Raw genomic sequence first — 18,332 nt, forward strand, 5'->3', positions numbered from 1 at the left:
CATGGGCCTACGCCTACCTCCACTTGGATTTGAAGCTTAATTGAAAATATAGTAGATCAGCGGACTTTTCCTATTTCTTGTCACACTGTGGGTCAGTTTTACTCACTGTGCTTTCAGAAGGGTTTTTTCCAGCTTTTGTTGGTTAAAGCTAAACAACCTCTTCTCAGCTGTGGTAACATTTCTTGGTAAATAATAAAGTTTTATTTAGTATCATTGACGAAAATTGCCTATTTGATTCTTAGTCAATGATCTGAGAGAGTGGACCCCTTTAAGTGGAGAAACTGTGGCTGAAATGTTGACCCATGTGGGTTTGTTCTGCTAATGACTATTGTTCTTTTAGAGTCCTTGGAGATTTTTTTCCCAATGTTTTCAAGTTTTCTTTGAAAGACTAGTGGGAGGGTCAACAGAAATTGGTGGAAATCCATTACATGTATGAGGAAATGATAATAAGAATGAGGGGGAAAAGTTGATATTGGTGATTGTTGCATACAATCATGAATTAGTTTGTTGGTTTTTTTTTTTTTTTTTAAATTGGGAATAAAGTGACTAGGATGTACATAAAGTGTATTCCTCTAAGGCTTGTTATTTTATAAATGTGCCATTGACTAAAAACTATGTTAAATGAAGTTTAAATCACATTTGTACAATTTAGATTGACTCCATTAGGTGTGCTATGCCTTGCTCTTTAATTATTACTGTTGTTTTCCATACGCATTGCATTATAAAGGTTTCTTAAATGTATTTCACAGTAGCATATGGCTGTTTGAGTAAAAGAGTTAAATATTTATTCATGTTCTGTATTCTGTATGAAAGGACTCTTTTTTTTTTTTTTTTCCTTTCTCTCCCCTCCTGTTTATGAAGGGATAAAAATCTTTTTAGAACTGCTGTTGACCATAGCAGCATGTTTTGTACAAATGTAACTAACTATACTGGCATACAAATACAATTCAAAAGAATACGTTAACACAAGAAGCAATGTTGCCTTTTGGACTCAGCTCCTACCAACAGGGGTACATGGTGCGCTCTCTGCGCCTGCCTCATCCCTCTTCTGCACTAGCGTTTGGGGTAGGGTTGTGGTACGACTGTTTCTCAGTGTACCTCATCTTTGGCCTCTGTACCATCCCAGTTGTCTTCTAATTACAAAATCGTCAGTTTTGGCAGTGCGTGCAGCTGCTGCTTCTTTTTTTCCTTCTTTTTTTCCTTTTCTTTCTGCTTCTTCTGAGAAAGCAGTAATCTTTGGAACAATCGTTCAGTTCAGTTGATTAAGTTACTTAATTCAGGAAAGGACAAGAAGAATAAAAATTGCATTTTCCAAGAACCGCTGTAAGGAGGCACAAGGTATGTTTACAAAACAGTGCTGGTCGTTATTGAGACTCTCAGCTCAAAATGGATGAGAGCATACCATCTGTTTTGTGTAACTCTTGTGACCCCTTATGCATGTACTGATACAGTTGCATGCATTTCAGCATGCATATCTTGGGCTTTCTTATTAGAAATTTGGCTGCTATACCATTAGAATCAAAATAATGAAACATTGAGGTACCACACCTCAACAGATGGCAAAGTTCTGATAGATGTCCAAGACCTGCCTGGTTGTAATGTGTCTCTTGTTAAGAGAATGCAAGGGAGCTTAATAGTAAGCTGACACTTGTGAATTGTATTGAATTAAACAAACGACAACAACAAAAAATCTAGCTTCTTTTCTGGAAGAACTGAGTTTTACCTGCCTACTTTTGTCATAAATAGAATTTATTACCGTTCTTGGTGATGGGACCATGATGGAGATGACAATCAGGCCCAGTATAGGCATATGTGCCTTGTTTGCTTAACTTTAAGGAGAATAAAAGCTCCAGGAGAAATAATGGCAAAATACTGATGTGTTAATTCATAGTTCTGAAGTAAAAAACAGAAAATACAGAGAAATGTGGCCATGTGAATTTGCCTTTGTATACATACTGAATGCTTTCCAGTTTTGCTGCTTCCCATTTATCATCATCTTTTATTCTTGTCTAGAGTAACTGTCCTTTGATTGTAGATACATAGAAGTTTAAGGAGTTAGTAGGCAGTAGTAGAAAAGGAAACAAAGCAAGAAACGCCAAAACACAAAGACTGCATCCAGTTATTCACTTTGTATTACAACACAGACTGCCCTTATATCAGTTCCCTTTGAAAGTTTGTGTTTAGTGAGTAATTATTCAGGGCCATGCGTCAGAAGAGCTAGCGGCCATTTCCCGACAGAACCAAGCCTTAATTTTTAAAATACTTGAAATACTGCAGTTGAGTGTGGAGAGGCCACAGTTGTTTCCTCCTCCAGTACCGGAGTTTCGACGTCCCTCTGGCTTCTGCCGCAGCGGTGGGCGCTGAGAGGCAGGTCAGCAGTGAGAGGGCTCCTCAGGGCTTTGCCAGCAGCCGCAGGAGTCTTTGCCAGGAGCTGAAGGTGCGTGGGGCCGGGTGGACAGAGAAGGCACTGGTTGCCCCCGAGTTACATCACTCCAGCCTCTGATTTTAGCTGTAAATTTAGAGGAATTGCCTAACTTTGCTGAAGTGACTGCTGGTTTTCTGGCCAGGTAGCTGAAGTAGCCTGACCCTTTGGTTCAATCCTTTTCCCTCGTAGTAAGAGGAGGATACAATTTACCCTAGCTCAAGCTACTAATCTTCAATTTTTATCAACTTGAACTAGTGACAGCCTTGAATACTCATGAGAGAGCAAAATCACAGCATGCAAAGGTATCACTATTCCAGTTTACCTGATGACTTAATGAAGAGGAGGCGGACAATTAAAGAGCTACTGTATAAAATAACAGCCCCCCTGAAAAGAAAGCAGGAACTAAGAATGAGCTGTGTCCCAGGATGTTTGTGCAGACAGAACTCACACCCCAGAGGGCAAAAAATACGGCCTGGCTCTCAGGAGCTGCGCTTGATCGTTGTTGCAGGAAGCGGAGGAAACTGTGTTACATGGAATGATCAAAATTCAGAGCGTCTGTATTGTTATTCTCAAGAATTATTATTCCCTGCTTGCCAAAGAAACGGCTGTTTAATCTGTCTTTCTGGACATCAATCTTCTTACTGTGAATGGCTACAAATCGCCAAGAGGCAGAGAGGGAGAAAACATTAACTTCCATCATAATTGAGCACACATTAAAATGATTAAGGTCCAAAGAGTAAAGAAGGGCCGGCATTATTTCATAAAGATTTTATTGCAAGAGCTGTTTTCTTAACTTTATTGTTAGAAGATTTGACACTTTGGAAGGACAAGGCATGGCTTATTAACAGGCAACGGCGCAAAGTAATTTTAGTGGTCGTTTTGAGCGTTCTCTAAAGGAGAGAAAACCTTTTCCCTTCAAGCTGGTGTGTGCCACCACTGCAGTCTTTAGGGCATCCAACACAGTCCCTGTGCTTGAAACAAAGTGACCGAAGTTCCTTTGTAGATGCTCTGCTGTCTTTATATACTGAACTTGGGAGTAAGGGTGCTGTAGAGGGCATCATCACAGAGCAGCCCAAAGCCTTAGGAGAAGAAGGAGCTCTTTTTGTGTTCCCAGAGCTGGGGGGTTCACCTGCTCGATTTTTGCTCTGTTGGTAACCTTGCTGACTGGGATAGAAACAAGCATGTGTCAGAGCATGGCCTCCATACCTTCAAAGACTGGCCTCCAGTCTTCGACTGTCTGCTAATTTCAGAGACCCATTTCATTATGGACTGGCTTTATTGCTCCTTTTCTGTCTTGCAGCTGGTTTATCTTAAATATTTTATTAGTTCTAGCTACTGTTTTAATTGGCAGAATTAGCAAAAAAAAAAAAAAAAATATCACAGCTGAAATGCATTGTGGAGGGCCGTTCATTTATATAGCAATTTTTAAAATTGTGGCAATATATTTACTTTATCATCCCTATAAATGCTCGCTATCGTTTATTTACTAGCCAATACAGTTTTAAATTTTGATTACTTTACTCTGGAAATAAAGATGTCTAATTGAGTCAGCTTACATAGAGAGCCTGGAGATGCATAAGAGAAGAAAGGTGGTGGTGGAGGAGGTTTCAGTGGATGCTTGCAGACCTCTTACGTGGCTCTGTTTGGTGAAGATTTCTGCATCTTTCTGGCTTGCTGATCTCTTTTCAGGGGTTGGAGAACCTACAACATATTGAAGGGTGGGCTGTTTATTTTCCCTGTGTTGTTTTTATGTACTGAAATATTGTAGTGAAAATAGCTGGGTGGGGTGTAATGAACGCTTTCAAAGACCTTCCTTTGAAAGAGGCTTTTTTCCAGCCCTTGGTGGTCACCACCCATTTTCCTGTGCTGTGCGCGCCTCTCTCATTGTTCCTACCCACAAAGGCCCCTTGTGTGAACCTGTCAGCAAATGTGCCAGTGAGACGAGATAAAATGTCGTGGGATATTGGTCCGAGCCTGCCGAAGCACCGGGGTTTTCACCCGCAAACGTCGGTGGGTATTGCCCCAAGGCATAACACAGCGTTAGATCCTAAAACTCGGGATTTGTCAATTTTTGGTGTGACTCTCTCAACCATTTACGGTTGAGTGGGTTTGAGGCTGAAGCGTAGGTATGCATACCACTGATAGTAAAGTCGTGTGATGGCAATGTTTGTCCCTTAGGCTTGAAATAAAGCTTAACTGAAAAATTGTCCTTGTTTACCTGCAGTTGCACCATTTTGATAAATGATGCTGGTTGTGGTTTGGTATGGGTTGAGATGTGGTCAGTGCCCCATCTGAAAAATGAGGCTGGTTGCGAGTTTAACTTCTGGGGCCCCCTCCGGCCTGTGAATTGCACTTCGTTCACCTTTAGCTTTAACCTGCTGGTGAAGAGATAAAGCACATCCTTTGGTATGTGTTTTTAGAGTAGGTAAATAGTTGGGTTATCTGAAAACAGATCTTAGCAATACCTGCTGAGCTTCTGAGCAACAATATGTATGGACCTCTAGATTAGCTGTCAAAAATTGACTGATTACTACAAGTAATGCCACAAGATAAGGATCTGTAATCTCTCAAACACAAATCACTGATAGAGATCTCGGGTTGTGCATTGTCATAACCTTATCCCTGCTGCTGCGGTGCGATTCCAGCTCTAGCTGTGCTGTGGGGACTCTTGAATGTGTAAGTGGAAACTAGAAAAAAGCAAAGTGGTACATTTATCACCCCCCAAAAATTTGCCGATTTGAAAGCAAGTTCAGTTTTGGCCAACACTGAAACAGTCCTTTCTGTAGCATTGTTTAGTGGGTTTGGTGGTGGGCTTTTTTAGTCTGAAGGTTATCTCTGAAGCTTGCCATATCTTGGCTGGTATCAAAGAGCTGATTGCCACAAGGAAGGAATCCATGATCCCATATCTTGATGGAGCAGAGCAGTGCAAAACCAGTCTCGGGAAGGAAGACTGAGTTTAGATGACTTTGTGCTACCCTGACTGCGATTTGACCATGTGTTGGGCTGCTTATCTCTCTCCAAATTTCCTTATTATTTTAGAAGATGGAGGAGGTGTTTCACTGATCTGTTTTAAGTTTGGGCTGCAGCAGCTTTAGAAGGGTGATCCAGAGCTGTCCTGACCCTTTCTGTGACCAGCACTGGGGCTTGCTGAGCATGCAGCGACTTGGAGCAGGAAACTGCTCTGCCTGAAAGCTAAGCCACAAGAAAAGTCTCTCTGCCATCTACCCCTAATGTAGGGAGTGGGTTGAAAAGGCAGAAAGATAATGCCTCTATCTGATGATCAAACAGCAGCCTGCCGTCTTCTCTGGGTGGCGTGGGCCTCGCGCGGTTCCCAGGAGCAATGCGTTCGGCATGTCCTCTGAGGTACCAGGCTCGTGCTGGTGTGGCGACTGCAGAACAGGCTGCACTCACAGCATCGTAAAATAATCCAGGACCAGATTACTGGCTGCTGAAATCCTAATACTTATCTTTCTAGTTCAAGGTACTCATAAAACTAGAGGAAAAAATGGTAGAACATAAATCCTGTAGACGTTGTTTTGCTTACTGTGATTAAATTTATCAGACTCTGGTGACACACTGTGAACCCAAATGCTTTAAAAATATCTAAGTGCTCCTGCAGCCTCAGTAAGGTTTTCAACATTGAACTCCCAAAGTGCTATTTAGTTGTTGTGACAACTGCAGTATTCACAATGATACTTTAAATTGCAGATGCAAAGTGTTTTTCTTTCAGTAGCTGCATTTAATGCAGCTAGTGGTATAAGCATTTTAGAGCTGTATAGGTGTAATCTCAGCACCACCTTTTTTTCAGAAATAAATGCCAGGAATGTTCATGAAAATAAATAAAATACAAATCCAGTACAGCTTAATTATTAAGCCTAAAGGTATGATCAGAACTTCAGACATTGGAGAAGTTACAGTCTTACATGTGGTTTTAAAGTTTATATGGAATTCATCCTGTCTAAAGAGTTGATGTGTTCCCCATTCAAGAAAACATTCCTGGCTGTGTTACTGTCAGCTGTGGTGGTCCTAGGGTGACATGGACTTAGTGAATCATAAATATGCTCAAAGACACCAAAAGTTTGGTATTCACTCGTCTCTTGATACTCTAATTGTACTAGCCAAGTCCCCTGTTGGTTTGCCAAGCATCCTTTGAAAAGGCCTAATGAGAATGGCAATGAGTTCCTCGCCCGTAACACAAACTCTTCCCTCGTCTGTCCCCGAGACACTCGTATTTCTCATTCTCCTGACCCTCATCTAGCCTTTGGTTTTAAACTTGGAGGAAGGAATTGCATCACATATTGATATGGCAGTAGGTGCCAAGCTTTACTGAACTAGCAGGGATTTGTTATTAGTGGGTATGTACAGAAACACAAGAAATCCCCCAGTCAAACCAAGGAGTCAGTGGTGAGTTACTGTAAGTTAGGGCAGCTTTAAAGGAAGGGTGGAAGGTATTTCGTTTCCTTATTTTTGTAATAGCCCTTTCTGTTAGTAGCTTTTCTTGTTACCTTCGAACTCTCATTTCCTCTATTAATGAATTCCTCATTTTGGCGTCATTTGGAATTGTTTTGTCTGTGTATGGGATGCTATATCCCAATGTGCAGCAACACTGCTTTAGCACTTGCCCGCCATGAGCACTCCACATATCTTCAAGCCTTTTTTTTTCTCGGTCCAAGAATAACTCTGCATCCTTCCCCTTCCTATTGCTCTTGCTGGTGTGCTGAACCTGGGCATCTGGTGTCTTCTTAGCCTGTAGAAATAATTATTTTCACTGGAAAGAGGTATAAGGAGGGATCTTATGGCACAGTGTATGGGTTTCATTCACAGCTTTCATAGTTTGGCCCAAGTTTCTGGTGAACGAGTAAATTGCTGTTTGTAGCACTCTTTATTTACTCATGGTCACTTTTATTACTTTAATGGAAGGGGCTTTCAAAAGCACAGCATGCCATCTAGAATAAATTGCTCGTCAGGTAGAATGGTTACAAATACTTTTTAAAGGAATTTTAATGCTAAGTAAGCATGACTGCTGGCTGCTTGGTGTCTGTGCAAGCACACCTCTGGGGCCGTCAAGCAGTGTGGTTCTGAGATAGCTATGGAGCGCCTCACAGTCAGCGAAACTCCTCTTTAGATATTACCCTGCTTCAAATCATCTAGGGATTTGCCGAGCAGAAGGTAAAGCAAAATATAAACACACAGAAAAAAACAGATTTGCTAGTTGAAATAAATCTGTATTGTTATCAAAAACAGTACTGCCTGTTAAAATATTTTTACTGGTTTGAATTGGAAATTTTTTTTTTTTATGCTAAGCATCTGATCTTTTTTTTTTTTCATTTATCTGTGCTGTAAAATATTTTCTTATCTTTGTACCCTTAGAATGTATTTTTCTTGTTCTGCCAGCTAGCATTTGAAGCTTTAACTCCAAACCATTCGAAATTGAGCATTTACTACAGAAATTTCATGTGACAGCTTAATTAACTGTGGATTCTTGACCTTTAAAGTGCTGGAGGTAGAAACATTTAATAACCAGCCATTGGATATAAAGTAATATGCCTGTTGTTTTACTAGCTTGCATACATGGCAGTTTGAAGCAAAGTCCAAGGGTCACCGAAATCATGAAGTAATCTCGAGCGAGTCAGTCTGAACTACGTATTTCAAAGCGTACGAATGCGTCATGCAGTATGTATGTACGAGTGAAGGCTACCAGGTTACATATAAGATATTTTTATGCAAGGTGCGGATTACGATTTCTCTAAAAGCTTCTGTGATCTGGACCTACAAGGTGGGAGTGTAATTCACTGCAATTATCGTGCTGCCTAGTCTTAAACAAGCAAGCGTGTGTGTACACAACCAAAGTATCAACCCACATGGACTTGTTGTGAGCAGCGAAACCCTGAGCAGAAGATTGCTATCTTGGCAAGTCCCCTCCGTCAGCTTAAAGGAGGCCACCAATGTCCTTGACAGAAGGGAGGACCGCTGAAGCTGACCACCTGGCACCGTCTTCAGCTGCGTGGGTACCAAAGGGCTTTGAGGGGGTAACTATGTGTGGGAAGGACCAGGGAGATGTATGGGTGGAGGTGGTGGGCAGGGATTACTGGTGGAGATGAAGTACTAGCAGGATTGAGACTGCAGAGAAGGGACTATGGTCACAGCCAATGGAAACAGTACCGAAACGTCAGGTTGGTCCCTCTCTGCTGAGCCGAGGAGGGTTGTGTGGGTGCCTAACCCCACTTCGGACCAGGGAGTGACGCCGTACGCCTGCACGTAAGCTCCCGTGCAGGGGGTGGTCTGTTTGCCCCCCAGTGTTTGTGGGGCTGATCCGTGCTGTTTCTGGTACTTTCTGCAGTTGTCCAGGCAGGGCAGTGGCAGCAGCACAGACCCCAGCCCGGGCTGGCTGCCCCAGCATTTCTGGTGGCTGTCGGGGTCCGGAGCTGTTGCAGCAGTGAGCGCTGGGAACACAGTCCCTAAGCCGACGTGGTAGTTTTGCAAGGTTATTTAGGCCGGAGTGGTTATGTGGGGCTTCAGGTTTTGCTAATAACTTGCCGTGCCTGGAGTTTCCAGTCCTGCAGCAACAGAGGAAAGCCAGATTATGATCTTCACCCCAAGCGAGCAAGACCTTCGTCTGCAGACATTCCCGCCGATTTCAGTGAAGCGGTGTCGCAAGGAGACTGTTGGAGATGAGCAAGGGGATAGGAATCTGGCTCCTGGGATCCATGCAGGGCATTCTTACACCCCTTTGGATGCTTCCAGCGGGTGGGATTGCGTGCCCTGTTCCCGTGCGTGGGTGTACCCCTGGGACCGGTTTCTTGTTTGGGTTATTGTGAAAAGTGCGGAGAGCTTTTACTCCTGAAAATTCGTGAGCTTCACCTGAAAGGGCAAGTTGTTTGTCATCTTTGCTTACATGCGCTGGCCCGTAAGTTCTATTTTCAGAGCGCAAACTAAACATGGCTAGGAGGGAGTGGGAAATCAGGTAAACAGCCGTCCTGGGGGTACAGTGCCATACTTGTGTTCTGTGGCGGGGAGCTGCCTCTGCTGCCTTAACTCTTCCATTCCCTACATCTTGCTGCGTGTAAGCGCTGTAGCCCCGGAGCATCATCCGGCAGCCCGGGGAGAGTCCTTGCTGGGAAGTGGCACCTTCGTTTTCCTTCTCCTCGAGCCTCCCGGCCACCCTCGGCGTAGCCAAGTCCTGAGTGGAGTCCCCAGGCCCATTCCTGAGCTCGGTCACCCTGTTTCCAGCGGAGATTTGAGCTTTTCCATTCCTTTCTTGTCATTTTATCAGGAATGGTCAGGCTGCGATTGCTATGTGCGTGTGTGGCCAACCAGGGCCTTATCCTGCCGGATGCCGGGACTCCTGAAGGAACGAGCGTTGGGGAGCTCCCAGGAGGCTTCCCCGCAGCACCTCCGGGACTTGCACCAGCGTACGGGTGGATTGATCTGTGGTGGCTTTCTCCTCTCTCTCCCTCTGCATTTTTAAAAATCTGACACAGGTTTGGGTGAGTGAGGTTTCTGCTTCTGCTTGCGTCACTTTCTCCAAGCAGTGACGCACATGTGTGCTCTTTTTTTGCCACGTGAGTGAGTGGTTTATGTGCTGGGAGGGAATGATTCATAAATTAGCTGGAGTCTGGGCCTTTTCTCTATTGCCCTAATGATGTGTGAAGAGGATTCGGTGTCAGCCTTTCTTCCTGGCCTTCAAACAGGCAGGTTGTTGAGTAGTTACATTTTCACTCTCCAGCTGTGGGTAGCCCAGCCTCGCCCGGGGTAAAATGCTAATCCCATGCATAAAATGGGGGTAACTGCAGAGAGAGTTAATGGCCTGCCGCCTGCAAGTGAAAACGCTGAAAATACTGCTTTTTGTGGGATTCTGTCACTCGACTGCAATTTTTGGAGGCTTTTGCAACGAGGACGAGTAAGCACAGACCAACTGTCTTTGCCAGGGGTGTCCCTGGGAGGGACAGCCAGCAAGCGCAGAGGTCTGCTGGGGGGGAAGGTGTGGGGGGCGAGCGGCGTGGGGGTGTTTTGGGGCTCCGTGGTCCTGTGTGGGCTGGCTACAATCACAACGCGACGGGCGAGTGTGCTGAGCGAGGGAAGAAGGGGAGGAAAATGGAGGTGCAGGAAGCCACGGGGGGAAATGCTTAACAAGCAAATTGTTTGTTTATTTAAAATGATAATGGGTGAGCAAGAAGGTCTTTTGAAAGCAACCAGGCAGGCTGATTCCTCCCCGTGTTTTCTGATGTGAGCAAGCTCTCATGCGGTGTGTAATGAACGATGACGTCTCTCTGCAGAGAAACCGAGCACGACAGTCAGCAGTGTTGAGGGAAAGCATCTGCTGCGCAGAGAAAAAAAAACCTCATTCTCTGCTCATAGCATTAGTTATTAGAAACCTTGAGCAACCCATGGTTAATGAAACCAGCTTGTCTCACTAGCCACACTTCAAAATTATATTTACAGAGGTTAGCAAAACTAAATATTTTTCTTTGTGGCCGGAGTGGTGTCATGAGAGACCCTGTCTTATACAAACCATTTTTACTGCACAAATTGCGACACAGCTTTGGCCTTGGTTCCCAAAGTTTCATATTTAAACGAGGAGGGATTGGATCTTGTTTTGCCCAAGTTGGTTCTAATGTGAAAATTGTGGGCTCTAGATTTAGAGCAGAGCTCGAACATTTATGTTTCAAGTTAAATTTTCTAAGCTGCAATTGAAAATGCTCGCAAATACTGCCATGTAGGTTTTGTTTCTGTTTTCTCTTTTATTTCATTGATAGAATTAGAAACTGAGACGATTTATTCCCAGTCTGGCATCTTTATAGGCACGGCGTAGACACGTTTTTCTTTAGAGAGCAAGCCGTACCTCTGAAAGAAGCATCGGTGTAAGTAGCTCATATGGCTCTCCTGTTCCCAGCACCTGCCCCAGCAGGACACAGGGCGTTTTCTGTTGTACCTTCTTGGACAGTTGTATGAAGGGACTTTTTTTTACATGGATGTAGTGTGACTTCTACTTGGCAAGGATAAAAGTAAGGAGTTAGTGTCACCTTGTGAATACCTGATCCTTTAGATTCAAACTTGGGCGGGTTGGTGTTGGCTCCAGCGATGCCCCTGAAGTCATTATCAAAGGTGGATCCTGCCGTTATGTACTGAAACGTGTGTAGGTCTCATCCCGTGCGTACCTCCTGTAACAGATGCCATGTTAGAAAATATTCACCTCAGGCAAAATAATTGTGAAAGAGGTTTGCCGAGGGCTGATTGTGGATCTTGAGAAGATACTGTAAGCATTTATGAGGTCCCTCGCCCTGTTAGCACACCCAACGGTGAGCACCTATCTGATCCCTAAGCATATGCCCAGCTTCGTGTTTTGCAGCACGAGGGCCCTACTGATGTGTTGTGGGCGCACTTCTGCTTTGGATGATGATGCTGAATGCCCAGCCTTGCCTGGGCCCCAGCAAACCCCTTACTGTAACTTTACTCCTAGTATTTAACACACACCCTGGCTATTTTTCCTTCTTTCTGATTTACAAAGCCACCTGTGGTTTTCATGCTAGAAGCTTTTGCAGGCAGTCTAACTCTTCTAGAAATGGTTGTCTTCTTTAGAAATACGTTACTTGTATTAATGCTCTTTCTATTTTATGCAGTTTTATGTGAGACCAGCCATGATTGGAACAGTTTCTAGGATTAAGTGATGCAATTAATATTTTTCCTCATCATCTTCACACAAGACAATATATTTATTGAAATATCCTGTTTTGATAGAATTTTTTTTTTTTTGGTTGATCCATTTTTAGTTTATAGCCTCATTATTTTATACTGACATTGGAAAAAGCAGCTTATAAGGTGCTTCATTTTTAGGCGGCCTTGCAAATGGAGAGCTGCTGCTGGTGATTCTAGAAATGAATGTGCAGCCACAACATCAAAAACGGTGGGGCTGATCTCCACACCCTGTTCTGTGCACATCCAAGCTGTGCTCTTTGCACTGGTACAGTATTACAGGCATCTGCCTGAAAAGAAATATGTTCTGTGTTGGCGTGACTAAGGTGCAAAACCTCAACTTGTGCAAGTGAAGGAAACTTGTAGTATCAGCAGAGCTACAGGGGGTTGAAATAGCTGATGGTTTTGAATGGATTCAGGTTCTTCATGTTCCGAAATAAGAATCGTACTACTTTATAAAAGAACCTTAGAGTCAGTGAAGTTTCCTCTTAAACTATCCTATCCCACATCCATTATAAATATAGCCCTTGTGTTTCTCGCATGTTAAATTTAGCTTTATGTCCCTCGGTGGCTTAATTTTGCATACTTGCTTCATAAAATGTCTTCCCCTTTGTTATTTCCTGCTCTTCTGTTCTCTGTGGAGTTTGAAGGAGGCTAGCTCTATCGGTCGTGTTATTTTACTCAAGAAGGAATCTGTTTTCATAGACAATGGAGAAGTGGTGATTTAACTAGAATAGCTTTTACAAAGGAGGGGTTTCTTCCATGCAACAGTATTTTCTTTCCTATTTTGTATCCTTCGTGGTCCAGCAAAGGTGGTTTTCCAGAGTAGTGTCGGGTTAAGAGCTGAGACAGTTGTATACACAAACACAATTTGATACCCTATTATTACTTTTATTTTAACGTAGGGAACAGCCATGGCAAGTCGTTATATCTTATGACACAGCCACATGCACTGTAATTGTTCCAGCTTTAAAATGGATTGTCACCTCATCCCAGAGTAATTTTCAAGTAAATTAATTTAGATGGAACAAACGAAATTTTTATTTTTAACGTTTCCTGAATCTCAGGAATAATAGTTTGCTATTTCATTTTGAATCTCTCACCTAAGGCAGATCTTGATCCTGTTACACTCAATGGGGATTCAGGGGGTCCAAAGGCTGACTTCTGCAGAATCGGAGCCCTTTCCAGTCGTGACAGTCCTCTCCTAATTCCCATTTTAAAAGGAGCAAATAGGTATTAATGTCTGGTCAATTGATTTAAACCAGTTGACAGAATGGATTCATTGCTGAGAAGATGTACTCTTGTAAATGCCTCTCTCAGGTCGTGAACTGCATTTCAAGAAATGCATTTTCCTTTCTCTCCTTTACCTACCAGGAGCAGTTCAGAACGGAGGAAGGAGAAGTCAAGAGATGCAGCGAGATGCAGGAGAAGCAAAGAAACAGAAGTTTTCTATGAACTGGCACATGAGCTGCCCCTGCCCCACAACATCAGTTCCCACCTGGACAAGGCATCCATAATGCGCCTGGCAATCAGTTTCCTACGCACTCACAAGCTTCTGTCTTCAGGTAAGATCTGGCTAAAAGAAGCTGTCAGTGCTAGTTGATGGCAGCTTGGTAAGATTGTGCGTGGTCTTCTCTGAGTGCTGGGTCCTAAAGTGAGAACAAGACACAACTGCTTGTGTTGTGAGAATACAGCTAGATTTAAAGATCGGTTGGTGGGTTTTTTTCATCAGAATGACGTATATTTTAATTGGGATAGAAAAATCTGAGTGATATTGGTCAAATAAGGTCTTCATTACCAAAATAACAACTGGTGCAGTTTTGCCTCTCTAAAAAGCTGCTCTCAAAACTCTTCAATGTGGTTTATTAAGCTCAGTTACAAGATTTTCAACTTTTAAGAGTTTAAGATGTATGTTTGAATTCTGATTAAGTTTCCATGCTGAAACAAGTAAATTTTGATTTGGCATGGCAAGCATGTTTGTGCCCATGCATTCAAAAGGCAGCTGGGAAGTTCTGAAGGTCCAATACTTTGTTGGAAAGGACTAATTGTGCTATACGCTGGTAATGCGCAGGAGGTAGATTGTTTATGACACAGTAGACTAGGGTAGCTAAAGCAAATAACTTTTAAATACTCAACATGAATGGATTCTATGTAACCAGAATCTTGCTCGTGTTGGACTAGTAGGGAATGTGAACCAGCATCATTTTCATAGCCTGTGAAAACCGATAAAATTAACAATGTTTTTATTTTGCACCTATATTTGAATAATCACTTTGATGGAAATCTGTTGTTTGAGTAGCCTGGGACATCAATGAAAACAACTGATGTTTCTGGGGGAACTTTCACATGGTGACCTATAAGTGTCCAGAATACGTTAACAAAACAATGCCTGCATTGTTTGTGAAAGGTAAACCCATAATTTCGTCTTTTCCTTCGTTAATGGCAAAACTCCCAATAAGGTCACGATTGCACTTCCTTTCTTTAGAGGAGTTGATTCATGCCATAACAATTCCTTTAATAAATGTTATTAGGAAGTATCTCATTTTGTGGAAGAGTATGCTCTTGGTTTGTTGTTGCTTTGTCTGAAAAATATGACAAATTCAATTCTGCTTCTGTGAGCTTTGTAATTTTTGTAGCTTTTTGGGGTTCTGCTAAGACTATTGTATAAAATATGGGTATTTTCATCTTAACTTATAGAATGTGGTTTTAACATTTACTTCTGTGAACAGAAAAGTTTATTTGCTGAACGGTGTTTGCAAATCATCTCTGTTTTCGTCATGTAATTAATACTTGAAGAAGTTGCATAAATAAGTAACTGTTCTTAAACATGCCGTACACCAAGCCAATTTGTTAGTAACTTTCTCATAAAAACACAGCTTCAGCTTTTCAAATATTTATATGGCATGAAGTAAAGATTGGCACAGTGTAGGAAAGCAAACTTCTGAAGGGCTGTAACAGATAATATAAATAATGCGTGCGTCTGCGAAACTTGACATGAAATAGTTTGATGCTGTCATCACCAGAAAAATACATTTGCTTACCTGGAAACTGCTATGGTTAAAGTGAAATTTTCAAATACATGTACATTTCGCGTGAGTAAAAAAACTACAGATAAAACATTTAGTGCTTCTGTAGTGTGAAGGCTTAGGCTCATATAATTTGATAGTGATGACAGCTCAATGTACGTATGTAATATTCATACATACACATACATATATGATTTTTCTGTGACAGTGTTTGAAAAACAATGTGATTCATGTAGCTGATCTACATGTTCTTGAAGTACCACCAGGACCCAGCAGTTAGAAAGGAATCTGGAAATGAAATGTTACAGTAGTGACAGGCTGTGATTTAATATTTCAGGATTTCTCTCTGTTAGTTATTTGCTTAGCCTTAAATCTGATGCACTTCCCCAGGCTAAATATTGACTTGGAGTAAGTCCTCTCATTAAAATTTGTGGTGTTAGTCAAAGGCAGATTTGTCCATCGCTGCATCAGACACTGGAGATGTAGATAAAGGTTTAAAATCTTTAGTGCTTCTATTCCGAGGGATTGAACTTAAGGTACTTTAAAGGGACTGGTTTTCTGGAAGAGCTGGGTATTATTTTCTGACAGTAAGAATACACTGAAATGAAAGAACTCAAGCCAGAAAACCACTGTTTGCTTGTAAAGGCCTCATCTGCTACTTATATTCTTCTGAGTATAGCTAACACTTAAATTAGCCAAGCTAAACAAGAAGGCTGAAAATTTAAGCCCTGAATATTTGAAAGATAAAATTTACCAGGCATTGGAATAAAGTGGCATCAGAGAGAGAACTTTCATTATCCTTATCAGAATAATGACTTCAGAGTCTTATTTCTTCCTTGTGCAATTGCCCACAGTTTACGCTTGCTGAGACTCCCGAGATTCACAAATGTAGAGTACTGCTCTGGCCAAAGCAAATCTCTGTCAGGTTGAGAACTGTTTCTTGCTCTCAAGAGACAAGGCTGTAAAATTGAATATAAGCATTTCTGGCAGGTGAGCTTTGTTTGAAAAAAATACTGCATTTCAGGACTGATTAACACTATTGCCATACAATAGCTGCTTAATACAGCTAATATTTGATGGGTGCTGGTTTTTTGATCTGTTCATGTAAAAGCAGAATTTAAGTCTTTGATGGTGGGCTTCTGAATAATGTCAGTCTTTATAAGGAGACTGGCTTTCACTGGAAGGCCATCTGATTTATTTCAAAGCCGTAGGTTTTCAGTAGAGCTTTTGGCTCTCAGATGAGGAAGTTTGCCGCTTGTCATGTTTTGACGAGAGTGTGGAGTAAATGGCCACTGGGCTCCTGCAATACCTGTCCGCGCCCCGTTCTCACTTTTGCTCTAAACCATTTCTGAGCCCCAAGCAAAGCTGCCCCTATTTCACACGCGTGTCTAGCAGGCTGGAATTTGTCCATAAATTCTGAGTTGCATTTGAGGAGCCTGATTTGACTGACGGGGAGCAACGGAGTTACTGTGTTGTCTCTGACAGGTGAACTGGGAAATGGGAAGGTAGAGAACTGCAGCGTGCATGAGAAGTAAACTCCTGCCCCAGCCCGCTGACCCCCCCCTTTGCTTTATGTTTGTCTTCATGGAAATAGTTTTGATTATTTGGGCTAGACACTTAGTGTAAACTGGAGTTAAGTGGGAGTATTTGTTCTGTTGTTAATTAGGACATTAGAATAACATTTACTGCATTTTTATATATATATACAATGCCACTAAAATAAGCTTGCAGTGCAGCTTGGAAAATGCTTCAAAAGGTAGTGAAGAAAAAAGTACCGCTTGGTTCGCATTTTTGTTATTTATTATTTATTCTGTCAAAAACTGCTGGAACACAGGATTTTATTTTATATTACTGTTTGTGGGCATGATTCTCAAACGCGAACACATCTCTTCGTTTTGTGGCAGTTTTGCTGGGAGCGGAGAGAGCAAGGGCCTTCCCAGGACTGCATCCTCGTCTTTCTGCAAGCTGATGCTCCAGATGGGATTTCAGAGATGACTGTAGGCAACTTGCCAGCCTCAGTCCGCTGGCATTGAGTGTCTCATGCCCCTTCCTATTATCCCTGACTTGGAATAGAGCTTTTCACTTGTGCAACTCGGGCTGTTTTACTAGCTGTGTCTGCATAATGATTATTTATCTGTCGGGAAGCCAAGACCTAGGGAAATCTATGCCCACATTCTTCCAGCAGGTGAATGGCAGAGCCCACGAATCTGAGCCCTCATTGAGAGCTCTCCTGCTACGTGCCTCCGAAAATCCTGACTCGCAGATCGCAGGGTGCACGTCTCCTGCAGGCGTTGCGGGGCCCAAGCTTGGCCCTTGTATCCTATCATAATAGGAAATAGCTGGTTGTATATCTCAGAGTTCAAAAGGGTAAAAAATACCAGGTTTTGCTTTATAAAAGTTGCTGCTTTACTTAGTAACACATTTCCCTTTGATTTTCACAGTAGGCAATTCTGTGTGGGAATGTTGGAGAGGAAGCCTTTAACATTTAGAAATGCAGGCTGTTCGTCTGACGGCCTGATTGAGATTAGTATCACAGGAAGCAAACTGAAACAATAGCTTTATGATACTGTTTCCATGTTGTGCACAGAACAGTACACGGTATAATTGGAGTGCTAAGTAGAAATATCATTTAATTATGAGCGTCTTAAATATTTTTCAAGATGTCTCCTAATTCTATTGGCATAATACATTTTTGCCATCATCACATTCAAATGTTTGGGATAAATTTAGAATCGGTGTTTGTTCGTTTCAAGTAAAGGTTTTGATCCCATAAAGTTGTAGCCGAAAATAGACTGTTTGATGGTTATCAGTAGTGGAGCTTTCGGATTTGGGATCTTAAGTCCTTTAGTATAGTCAGAAAAATTGATAGCAGTACTTGTCCTCTGTTATTCTCTAGAATAGCTAGTGAATTAGCGGAATGCTTTCTGAGGGGGTTAATAGATGGTAAAAGAGAAATTTTTGCTAAAGAATGGCTGTCTTGGTTAACAGCTGACATGATGATAATTGCTAAGGCTGCCTCAGACAGTCTCTTTTTGTCTGAATATGAGGAAGAAAATCCACTTTAGGAAGCCTGTATGGGCAGTACTGGCATGCGATGCCAATGATTTTGAGTGTTTATCTGGCCCATGCTGATGCCAAAGGCGTTAGAGGAACCAGAACTCTTTGGTACCAGTGAGTTGCTGTGTGTC

General features: G+C 42.3%; 1 protein-coding gene across 4 annotated transcripts in view; it reads left to right on the forward strand.

Moving 5' to 3' along the window:
* The window catches only part of EPAS1 (endothelial PAS domain protein 1), an 81,841-nt gene that overhangs the window by 30,939 nt on the left and 32,570 nt on the right, over positions 1–18,332 (forward strand). For all 4 annotated transcript variants that reach the window (XM_082305348.1, XM_082305345.1, XM_082305346.1 and 1 more), the window contains exon 2: positions 13,493–13,683. In XM_082305348.1, coding sequence (XP_082161474.1) covers positions 13,493–13,683 — 191 coding nt within the window. The remainder of the gene's footprint in view (positions 1–13,492; positions 13,684–18,332) is intronic.

Source organism: Platalea leucorodia, assembly GCF_965183815.1.
Source record: "Platalea leucorodia genome assembly, chromosome: 3".
NCBI lineage: Eukaryota > Metazoa > Chordata > Aves > Pelecaniformes > Threskiornithidae > Platalea > Platalea leucorodia.